We start from the raw sequence: 12,684 nt of genomic DNA, 5'->3' as shown, positions 1-12,684 counted from the left end.
AATGTTTTCCTTTACTGCTGGACATGATCCAACACAACACAATGGCCTGATATATTTGCTTGGTAAGAGACACTTTTCTATAGATATGATCATCAAAGTTCATTGACACACTTCAGCTCAGGTTGACCATAAACCATTTATTGCAAAGCTACTGCATGTTAGTATGGCGGTGTGGCTCTGCTCATGTGATATCGGATAATCTGCGTACCGAGACATTATCTGATTATCTGTGCATTGAGACACAGCTCTGATATCAATGACTCCCCAGAACAGAGCCAAAGATACAATAATCCATGAACAAAAATACACAGTAATAACCCATCAACACATGATTCAACACAATTAACAATACAATAAATTAATATCCCATAACGCCTGGAATAAGAACTACAGGGAGGAGGCCAGGGAGGTGGGGGATATATATATATATATATATATATATATATATATATATATATATATACACATATATACATACATACACACATATAATAACCTTCTGCCTTCCACGCCTCAATGAACTATCGATTACGCTTAAAAAGCCATTAATTAATAAACGATGTTCATAGAACACAAATTCCAAGTAGGCTACCAACACCATTCATTTGGAAGTGGGGTATTATTATGCAGTGTTTATACACACAACACAAACCATAGCTGTTTCAAACGTACAGGAAATACAGTTTAAAACATGGCAATGAATACAAGCTAAAGCAGTGTGTAAATCCTGCATATATATATATTTTTTAATACTGTTTTTATTAGGCATTTTTTGTATGACATCAGAATATTATCGACAATGATAATGAGTTCAATTATAAAAATGAAAAAAATAACAGGCAATGTAAATGTTCCACATACAATACATAATAAAAAATACATATAAATGTGAAAAAACAAAAAAACAGTTAAACAATGACAAGTGTGAACAGACAAACAAAACAGACAACAGAACAGACACTCTTGCTCTCAAACTTTTCCAACATGTTGTTGTAAATTAAGTGAATTACAGACATTCTTTTTTAAATGAGAAAAAATAAAACAACGAAAAAAACACGCAATTCCTTTTTTATTAAACAGTTTGACCCCGGGCCCCCTGACTCCCAGAACTGCTGTCAGTGGATCCGCGTCAAAAGGTCTTTCAACAATGTCTGACAGTGATTTAAATATACTTTGCCAATATGATGTGAGTTTAGTGCAATGCCAGAACATATGAGCTAGAGTGGCCGGCGCCTGGCCACATCTGTCGCAGGCTGGATTCACATTTGGATACATTCTGTTGATTTTTCCTTTGAACAAATGTAACCTGTGTAATATTTTAAACTGTATAAGACCGTGCCTGGCACATACTGAAGAAGAGTGCCAAAACTTTTGAGATGTAGACCATTGCTCGTCAGTGATAGATATTCCTAAATCGTTTTCCCAAGCAGTTTTTAAATACTCCAAGGAGGCATTATTATCTAAACATAAGAGAGAATTATAAATAATAGAAACACCTCCTTTGAGCAATGGGTCAGGTAGAAATATAGATTCCATTGATGAGTTGGGAGGTATGTTTGGAAATGAAGCAGTGTGTTGTGTTAAAAAATGTCGTATCTGTAGAAATCAATATAAAGTTCTTTGAAGGAGTGAATACCATTTCTATGCCACACACTCTATGCGACCAGTGGTGCGCGCACAGAACCCGGGTGTAAATCCTGCATATTAAAATATCAAAACTCGACTATTGTAACTCCCTCCTTACTGGCCTACCAGCATGTGCACTTAAGCCTCTCCAGCTGATCCAAAATGCCGCAGCTCGCTTGGTCTTCAACAAGCCAAAATATCACATGTCTCCCCCCTGCTCCGCTCCCTCCACTGGCTCCCGGTCGCTGCCCGCACAGAATACAAAACTCTGATGCTGGCATTCAAAGCAACCAAAGGTATGGCTCCCCCATATCTTGCAAGTATGATCGAACCCTACAAACCCTCCCGCGCACTCAGATCAGCCAACGCAGGGAAGCTGGAAGTACCCTCACTAAAAACGCCGGGACAACGCTCCACACGTCCCAAACTCTTCTCCCTTCTGGCTCCAAAACTGTGGAATGCACTTCCCATTGCAGTCAGAACTGCAGCATCACTCCCAAACTTCCGCCGTAGTCTGAAAACCCACCTTTTCAGACTCCATCATGGCCCATAGCACTTACCCTACCCCCTTAGATAGCATTTCTGTAGACTTAGATAGCATTTGATACAGACTTATAGCATGTTATGTAGACAGCACTAGAATTGCATTGTATGTAGTCATAGCACGCCATAGTACATATTTATAGCATAGTAGTATATATGTATAGTTTATATGTATAGTTTCATTATATAGATATTCCACTGTTACTTTCTTAGCTTATACGCATGTTTCATGATAAATGCTTTTATGTGATGTATTGCCATGCTTTTGTTCTTGCTTAATGTAAATCGCTCTGGATTAAGAGCGTCTGTCAAATGCCTAAATTGTAAATTGTAATTGTAAATTAAAGGTATATCAGTGATTTCACTCAAAAAACCGTAGGTTTCGTTTTTGGCTAGGAGGCAAAGCCTTTCATCCAATCAGGATAGAGAGCCAAAAACGAAACCTACGTTTTTTTGACCCCCAGGGGTTAACTGGGGACAGGGAGGAACTCCTTATATGGTCAGCACACTCTATAGTAGAGAGGATTATCACAACAAAACAAAAAAAGAAGTGATATTTGAATTAAGTGAAATCACTGAATATACCTTTAAATAGTGAACAGCACTTTGCCAAACGATGAATCCCTGCCAAGTTACAATTACTTAGAATGAACTATGTTCTAAAAACATTATTGATGACTTAATGGCTGTTGTTGTTTTTTGATATTACGGTAAGTTTAATTGATCATATCTGTCTCTACCAGGCGATTAAACACTGCGCCGCAGTAACACGATGTTTTACACTTTCCCTTGAAATTCTAACTTTTCTGTGGAAGTTCTTGACATCCGACTACTCAGTAGTAACTGACAACATCCATGTGTCAGACTGCATCATACATGACCAGGTCATTTCAACATCCATGTGTCAGACTGCATCATACATGACCAGGTCATTTCAACATCCATGTGTCAGACTGCATCATACATGACCAGGTCATTTCAACATCCATGTGTCAGACTGCATCATACATGACCAGGTCATTTCAACATCCATGTGTCAGACTGCATCATACATGACCAGGTCATTTCAACATCCATGTGTCAGACTGCATCATACATGACCAGGCCATTTCAACATCCATGTGTCAGACTGCATCATACATGACCAGGTCATTTCAACATCCATGTGTCAGACTGCATCATACATGACCAGGTCATTTCAACATCCATGTGTCAGACTGCATCATACATGACCAGGGGCCTGTTATATTGTATTAACTAATCCAGGATATAGGCCAAAGCCAGGCTTTTTAAATCCTGATCTTTACAGCCTGGTTTATTCCGTTCCACTAAAGCCAAGCGAGGCTCAGAATTGGCGGATTTGGCGAGCCGGGATCAGCAAGCCTGGCTTAATAGACAGTCTGGCTTTTTGTCTCTAGACCCATTATGAGGATCACGGATTTACTGATCCTTCTTCTTCATGGGGTATTAAGGCAGTTTGCATCCTTAATAGTTGCATTATAGCCCCCTTCTGTATATCTCATTATCTTTACTAATCTATTCAAGACTTACTGATACAAGGATTTAAGCTTCTAAAATAAATACTGCTGCTGTAATTAAAGAGAACATACTCTCAATAGTGGATAGACTGAATGATTAACTACCCCAAAAATATAGTTTACATTTTACCACTACTATTAACTTAAAACAGAATTCTTAATATTGTAAGCATAATGATATTGTCGCATTGTGATATTTGGCCATAACTCCCTCCTCTGAGGGAGCTACCTTTGGGGAAGGGGGTTGTTGTCCAGACAGGGGCCAGACTGGTGAGGGTCATGGGTTCATGTAGCATGCCAAAGTTTGTGCTATTGCCATTGTGAATGCATTGGGCGTTTAAGTTAAATAACTCATAAACTACAAAACATTTCAAAGTAAAAAGTTCCAGCATGTGTCTCCACAGTAAGCTGAATTTTACAAAGTGTGAATGGAGTTTCTAGGTGAAAGTGATTTTTTTAAGTGCCACTATCTGCCTATAAATGTCTCAAATTTGAAAGCACTATATTTCTAAAACTATGAAACATTTCAAAGATTCCTTTTCAGGCACACATGTCCACCGTAGGATGAACCTAAATAGGTTTGAATGGGGTTTCTAGGTGTAAGTATGTAGGACTAGTAGTGGGTGAAACGTTACAATGGTAATATGTTGTAAAACAATGAGTAATGGTAATTTTTAGTGGTTTTCACTTTTACAAAAAAAAATAATAATAATATAATAATTATTCTTAACCGTGCACTTGCACGACAGCAAACCTATTCATGGGGAACATTCACCAAAAGCAGCTGATCTACAAGCTCACAAGCTGTCATGATGTTGTGCAGCCTATATATTTTGGTTATTTGATTTTATATAGTGCTTAAATTAGTCCTTTAATGCAGACCGATACAAATAAGGCAACATAAACCCATAATAATTGAATACATCTGGAAAACATCATTGGTTTGTGATCAGTTGACTGCTTAACCCCCTTGCCGCGATTGCCGAAGGTCTTCGGCAATTGAAGCCTAATTTTGATATTAACACTTGCCGCCATTGCTGAGCCCTTCGGCAATTGTGCATTTGATCGATCGAGCCATAATGCTACTTACGTTAGCCGGTTAGCTAGCTGTGTTGTTAGCACAGCACTGGATCGTTCATCTTAGATCGTCGTCGCCATAAGAATCCATTCTATCCGTTTCTTTCAATCGCCTGTATCTCCTATTCCTTGTCCCAGATGGCATTTTTGGTCAAAACAGCGTTTCTTTGACGGCACGAGCCGACGTTGTGGAGGGCTATAGTGTACCGGCCTGGATGCGATCATGTAAACAAAGGTTGTCTTGGCAACGTAAAGCTGGCAGGGATAAGCCCACTTCCGGTTGAGGCAAAATGTGGCTTTTCAAAATAAGAGCTCAAATTTAAAAAATGCTGGCGTGAATTAGGTCCTAATTTCTCAATAAATGGTGGCAGTAAAAGGGTAATGAACAGTAAAGACATCAGGATTAGGTTAAACCTGTCTGTTAGCCTGGTTCGGAGCAGGCTAAATCCAAAGCATTAGTTTCCATGGTAACTAATGTAGCATCACTTTCATGAAACCGAATCAAGCCTCAACATAGGTTAACTGGTTAAGTTAATCTGGCAAGATCAACCAGCTTTCATGAAACCGGTTAAGCACTGATCCAGGATATATTAAGCCAGGATATGTGTTAAAGCCCGGCTTAATCTCTAATCCAAGTTTCGTGGAAGGGGCCCCAGGTCATTTCTACTCAGTAGTAACTGACAACATCGATGCGTCAGACTGCATCATACATGACCAGGTCATTTCAACATCGATGTGTCAGACTGCATCATGCATGACCAGGTCATTTCAACATCGATGTGTCAGACTGCATCATACATGACCAGGTCATTTCCCAAATAATGGTCGATAAAAACAAATCTTGAATTTCCTAGCCTACAAAATGCATGTTCATGTACCACACACACACACACACACACACACACACCACACACACACACACACACACACACACACACACACACACACACACACACACACACAGACTTATCTCCCTGGCTCTCATGCTAGTTGTCTCCATTTGACCCAGGCCAGTGCGGCAGGCTCACGGACCCGACCGGCAATGAACTCAGGATCAGCGGAGGCACTCTGTCCCGTCCTGGAGACCATCCGTGGCAGGTGTCCCTGCAGCACAGAGACAAAGGCTCATCTAACGCGTTCAGACACGCCTGTGGAGGCGTCCTCATCGCGTCCTGTTGGGTCCTCACTGCTGCTCACTGCATGTAAGCTGCTCTAAATGCTAACATGTGGTAACATGAGCTGCTCTAAATGCTAACATGTGGTAACATGAGCTGCTCTAAATGCTAACATTAGAGTATATATGAATAGAGACGGCACCGGATTCCTCCTCCCATCCACTTGCATTAAGTTGCTCAAAAGCACATGAGGCGATTTCACTCCTAGGAACAAGTGCATTCTGGGATGGATTGCCCCAATAACATGAACGCGCTGGTCGTTGACTATCATTGTGCCGTTTGTGCGTGTTCACGCATGAAACATTCGTTCACGTGTCATGGCCCAATAACATGAACATGCGCAATGATAGTCAACGGACCAGCGCTGGCTCGAGCTGCAATACCAAAGTCGGCCACTATGTCCATTTCGCCTCCGGGTGCCGTCTCTATTCATATATACTCTAAGGCGCTAACATGCACAGGTGGTCTTAATTACTGACTTGCTTGTTTCTCCAGTAACAGCACCAAGGACATGCAGGTGGTCGTGGGGGGAGTGGACATCGGGAGCAAAGAAGAATCAGACCAGGTCATCTCCGTGAAGAGAGACTTTGTTTATGTGGATTACAGGAAAATAGGCAACATTGGTGTTGCTACTTATGACATTGGTGAGGCCATTAATTTACTGTATGTCTTCTTTTACAGACGAGCTGATTTCTTACCTTAACCCATTCAGGCCTGACGTCGAAATAAAAAAAAAAAGTTTTCTAAATCATGACAATTTTCGGAAAGATTTGAGGCACATTTTAACGATTTTTCTTTTTTTTCAATAGCTAAATTATAACATAATATATATGTAATTAATCACCAAAAGCGGTTCCCGCTCAAAATGGGTTAATCTGGTGTTATCTCTGTATGTCTGTCTGTCTGTCTGTACGTCTGTCTGTACGTCTGTCTGTCTGTACGTCTGTCTGTCTGTACGTCCGTACGTCTGTCTGTACGTCTGTCTTTCTGTACGTCTGTCTGTACGTCTGTCTGTCTGTACGTCTGTCTGTCTGTATGTCTGTCTGTCTGTCTGTACGTCTGTCTGTCTGTACGTCTGTCTGTCTGTATGTCTGTACAGTACGTGTGTACCAGTGTTGATTTCATCGACTAAAACTAAGACGAAAAATGTTCGTCGACTACATTTTTCCACTGACAAAAACTATTGGAAACTAAATTAAAACTAAGCTATGATGACTAAAACAGACTAAATATACTGACAATTTCGTCAACAAATAAAAACTAGACTAAAATGTTAGGAAGGGACTAGTGGACAAGAGATCCAGGGCTCCATTTTCGTCAGCACTAAAGCCCTTATTCCTAAACTTCGTTGCCTTTTTTTAACTATTTTGCAAATCATTTTTGAATAGTTAAAATGGCCAGTCTACAAGCTTGTCAATGTACAGTAGATTGACTAGTTGAACTATTCAAAAATGTCTTTCAAAAAAGGCAAAGAAGTTTAGGGATAAGGGGTTTAGCGGTGAAGAAAATGGAGCCCCCAGTACAAGTCATTTTACATTTGGTTGCATGCTGAAAATAGCCGATCTACAAGCTCACAACGCGTCGCGCTTGTAGATCGGCTATTTTCAAGGCATCAAGGCCCGACAAAATACATTTAGTCGACTAAATCGACCGTAGATTTAGTCGACTAAAATCTCATGACAATTAGTCGACTAAAACTAAACCAACACTAATTCACTAAGTGACAACTAATTTTCTGCCAAAAACAACACTGGTGTGTACGGACGGCTGTAAGGCACGTAACTCCAGAACCGCTCCGCCCCACACGCGTTCCACACCCCCACAGGGGGGCAGTGTTCCACACCCCCACAGGGAGTGTTCCACACCCCCACAGGGGGGCAGTGTTCCACACCCCCACAGGGAGTGTTCCACACCCCCACAGGTAGTGTTCCACACCCCCACAGGGGGGCAGTGTTCCACACCCCCACAGGGAGTGTTCCACACCCCCACAGGGAGTGTTCCACACCCCCACAGGGGGGCAGTGTTCCACACCCCCACAGGGAGGGAGGGAAGTGCCCGGTGTCGTTCCACACCCCCACAGGGGGGAGTGTTCCACACCCCCACAGGGAGTGTTCCACACCCCCACAGGAGGGCAGTGTTCCACACCCCCACAGGGGGGCAGTGTTCCACACCCCCACAGGGAGTGCAGTGCCCGGTGTCGAGTCGGCTGGCCTGTTCTGACATCACAACAACACTCCATATTTGGGCAACCCTGACACAGAACTCTGACACGGGAATTTCCCCGGCCGGACGTAGCGCGTGGAAGGGACACGTTATTCCGACGTAGCGCGTGGAAGGGACACGTTATTCCGTCATAGCGCGTGGAAGGGACACGTTATTCCGACCAGTTCCTTTCCCCTCCATCAGGCGCCCCGGCTGGCCAGGGGGAGGCAGTTTTAGAGAGATCAGGGGTTCTTACTGGTGTCTAGATAACAAGTGGTACAGGTGATGTTATCTATAGATCACGGGTTCTCAACCTTTTGGGCTGAGGACCCCCGGAAATGCTTCAGCCATGTCTCACGACATTTAAAGTCAATTCCTTCTGTCTATCAGATTATACTAAGGTCCCCTGAACCCCGGGTTCCAACTGGAAACCTTGCGTTTACCATCCAGTCACTCTACCCCTGAGCCACCGCCGTATTATTATTTACTGTTCTATTCTGTTTCCTGTGTCTCAGCATTACTCCAGCTGGAATTCACCGATGACCCGTTCTGTGCCAAGGAAACCAGCTATGTTAAATATGCCTGTCTGCCAAACCAGCTCTTCCCCGATGGATACCCGTGTGTGGTCGCTGGATGGGGCAAAACTAAAGATGGTACGTATCCAACCACTGACTACCACTAATCACACCTTAAACTATAGATGGTACGTATCCAACCACTAATCACACCTTAAACTATAGATGCTACGTATCCAACCACTAATCACACCTTAAACTATAGATGGTACGTATCCAACCACTAATCACACCTTAAACTATAGATGGTACGTATCCAACCACTAATCACACCTTAAACTATAGATGGTACGTATCCAACCACTAATCACACCTTAAATAATAGCTGCACTAGTCTATCTATATAAGGTATAATTGCCCATGTACATGTATCGTATAATGTAGCAGTTACTGTACAGATGCAGTTTGTCTCTTAATAGAGTTCTTTATTCTATTATTCCACTGTGTCCTTCAATGTTCAAATGGCTTCCAGCAGTGTTAAACATTATCCTTCAATGTTCAAATGGCTTCCAGCAGTGTTAAACATTATCCTTCGATGTTCAAATGGCTTCCAGCAGTGTTAAACATTATCCTTCGATGTTCAAATGGCTTCCAGCAGTGTTAAACATTATCCTTCAATGTTCAAATGGCTTCCAGCAGTGTTAAACATTATCCTTCAATGTTCAAATGGCTTCCAGCAGTGTTAAACTTTATCCTTCAATGTTCAAATGGCTTCCAGCAGTGTTAAACATTATCCTTCAATGTTCAAATGGCTTCTAGCAGTGTTAAACATTACCAAGGAAATGCCATGATGAAGTGTCCAGTATCATGCATTTTGAGTTACTTTTGTACAACTGGAGGGTTTGGCCTAATGGTGGCGCTAGAGAAAAGACTGTGGGTAACTATGTTCCGCAGTATGAACTAAAGGACATGTAGCCTATAGAGTCTATAGGCTACATGTCGTTTCTGAATCGGTCTATAGTATAGACCGATTCAGAAACGGGTCCCCTGGTCACAGCGAACGTATTTCCTGTAGGCAGAGACGACATATCTGCGGTGTAAACTCAGAGGTTTCTACTACATTGAATGGTAGAGTGACTGATAGTCTGCTCAAACGTTACTCTTTTACCTGCTCTTTACTAACACTAACTTTACAAAGATGCCCAGAACATCGGGATGAACCTGTGTAGTTTATAGCTGCTTGCCTGACGAAGCTCACGGCGAAACGCGTCGTGCTAATAAATAAGTTGATGCAGTAAGTTGTCCGTCTCTGTTCCCTGGAGTGTGCAGTCCTTTTTTGATGTCTATGCCTGCTAACTAGAGTTGCACCTCCCACGGTTTTATATATATATATATATATATATATATATATATATATATATATATATATATATACATTTATTTAATAAATGGCCTATTTGTGAGTGGCACCATAAAATTGCCGCCACTGCTATGCCCTGGCCCTATATGCTCCATATAACAATACATGGGAGGAAAAGCTGAAATGATATGTCCTAGAAGGATTTTTAGCTGAGCTGTCTGTGTGTGTGTTCTTCTTCCTCAGCTGACCACCCACACAACATGTCACATGGCCAGCTTTCCATGATGTCTGACGAGCGTTGTCAGGAGTTCCATACAAACCTGGACGGCACCATGATCTGTGCAGGAGACAAGTTGGGAAAAGTTGGCTCCTGTAGTGTAAGTGTGCGTGGGTGCGTGAGTGTATTAGGTCACCTTCACACCAGGATGTTATACTGCAACTTAAAATTAATCCTGTCGGCCATTTTTGGTTATTTTTTAAAACCGTCTGGCACTGGCGCGCTAGCACTGGCAATGATCCATTAAGGAAACAAAAAAACACTGCAGTGTACAGCATGTTTGGTCTGTGTGGTCTGTGCGTATGGAGCGCTGTCACTGTGTGTGGGGATCCCAGTGGGGACTTTCTTCAAATAGCCTATAGGCCTACTTCAAACTTCAACACATAGCTCAGCATGATCAGTATAATTTTAACACCATATATTTCACTGTGTAGTTTATGAATTGAACACATTGATAAAGTGCCTTGCTGCGGTTCCTTGTTATACAGCGCAGCGTGAACGCAAACGCAGCAAATTGTATATTATGCAAGAATGATTCAAACTCCACCCCCCAATCGCATCGAGTGTACCGAAGTAGAGGTGAAGTAGAGGTGTGAATGCGACCGAGTGCCGTAGTCGTGTCCACCTAAAGCGACGCATACAGTATATATTATAGTTTACTGGTGTATAAATAGTAGTAGGAAACATTTTGTAAATCTTCTCAAGGAATGCCTTGAATTTAAAGGTGTAGTAGGCTATAATAGAATGAAAGGATGAATTTAAAGGTGTAGTAGGCTATAATAGAATGAAAGGATGAATTTAAAGGTGTAGTAGGCTATAATAGAATGAAAGGATGAATTTAAAGGTGTAGTAGGCTATAATATAATGAAAGGATGCATTTAAAGGTGTAGTAGGCTATAATATAATGAAAGGATGAATTTAAAGGTGTAGTAGGCTATGATAGAATGAAAGGATGCATTTAAAGGTGTAGTAGGCTATAATAGAATGAAAGGATGAATTTAAAGGTGTAGTAGGCTATAATAGAATGAAAGGATGAATTTAAAGGTGTAGTAGGCAATAATATAATGAAAGGATGAATTTAAAGGTGTAGTAGGCTATAATAGAATGAAAGGATGAATTTAAAGGTGTAGTAGGCTATAATAGAATAAAAGGATGCATTTAAAGGTGTAGTAGGCTATAATAGAATGAAAGGATGAATTTAAATGTGTAGTAGGCTATAATAGAATGAAAGGATGCATTTAAAGGTGTAGTAGGCTATAATAGAATGAAAGGATGAATTTAAAGGTGTAGTAGGCTATAATAGAATGAAAGGATGAATTTAAACGTGTAGTAGGCTATAATAGAATGAGAGGATGCATTTAAAGGTGTAGTAGGCTATAATAGAATGCATCCTTACATCCTGTCTCTTAGGGGGATTCGGGCGGACCCCTGATGTGTAAGGACGATGGGGTTTACTACATGGCAGGCTTGGTGAGCTGGGGGAGCGCCACATGCGGTGCTGCCGTACCCGGCGTCTACGCCAACGTCTACAAATATGTTGACTGGATTTCTGGTTGCATCCATCACCACGGAACACCATGCAGGACACAGAGTGTCCTTGTGAAGGATGACTATGACTATGGTGATAATTCAAGATTTGGCTGATATTTCGCTAATTTTCTCTAACTAGTTGCCAAGGTCTTTCCAGCCAGATATCTCATTTCCTCTCTCTCTATCCTGACCTGATTGGCTGAAAATGTGTCACTAATACCTGAAAATGTATTTTCTGTTTCTTAAAGAGCTGGAGAGCAATGGTTCTCAACCAGTGGTCTCAACCTTGAGGGGGTTCCAGGTGGTCCCCAGCTAAATGATAGAGAGTTGGTAACCAAATGGACCCTTAGGCTATAGATCTTTAACACTTGAGAGTGTAAAATGAAAACACGTGGACCCGTTTGGGTTCATTTGGATACACGCTCAAGAGTTAAAATATTGTTAAAAATCTGCATTACTTAATTTACAAGAGGTCTACACAATTAGAGAATGTAGAAGAAGTGTTATTTGCCTGTTATCTCCTATGGTACCACATCAACACAGCATGGAATGGTGGACAAAATCTTATGATAACAAAATATTGAGGCTAAATCTCATAAAATGGTGGTTCCGTGGCTCAAATGCCAAATAAATAATGGACCTTGCTATGAAAAGGGTTGAAAACCACTGCCCTATAGCAATGATTACTGTCACAATATAATGCTTTAACCTTTTAACTTTTTTTTTTGTTTTAACCAAAGAATATCACACTACCCTTTAGGCCTATATACCTTGAAGTTGTCCCATAATGCATTGTGAAAAGGACAGTTTGTCCTTGGAACTGTTGGGTGAATGACGTAGG

General features: G+C 41.4%; 1 protein-coding gene across 1 annotated transcript in view; it reads left to right on the top strand.

Annotated features, from left to right (window-relative positions):
- Positions 1-12,286, top strand: part of LOC308335354 (plasminogen-like) — a gene marked incomplete at its 5' end in the record, with an annotated part of 214,670 nt that extends 202,384 nt beyond the window's left edge. Inside the window, 5 exons of the mRNA XM_080792373.1 lie at positions 5,794-5,986; positions 6,455-6,603; positions 8,677-8,814; positions 10,280-10,413; positions 11,724-12,286. Coding sequence (XP_080648499.1) covers positions 5,794-5,986; positions 6,455-6,603; positions 8,677-8,814; positions 10,280-10,413; positions 11,724-11,957 — 848 coding nt within the window. The 3' untranslated portion in view covers positions 11,958-12,286. The remainder of the gene's footprint in view (positions 1-5,793; positions 5,987-6,454; positions 6,604-8,676; positions 8,815-10,279; positions 10,414-11,723) is intronic.
- Positions 12,287-12,684: the final 398 nt, after the last annotated feature.

The sequence above is a fragment of the Protomyctophum bolini genome, assembly GCF_963924005.1.
Source record: "Protomyctophum bolini genome assembly, chromosome: 20".
NCBI lineage: Eukaryota > Metazoa > Chordata > Actinopteri > Myctophiformes > Myctophidae > Protomyctophum > Protomyctophum bolini.
This window is presented reverse-complemented; position numbering and strand designations above follow the sequence as displayed.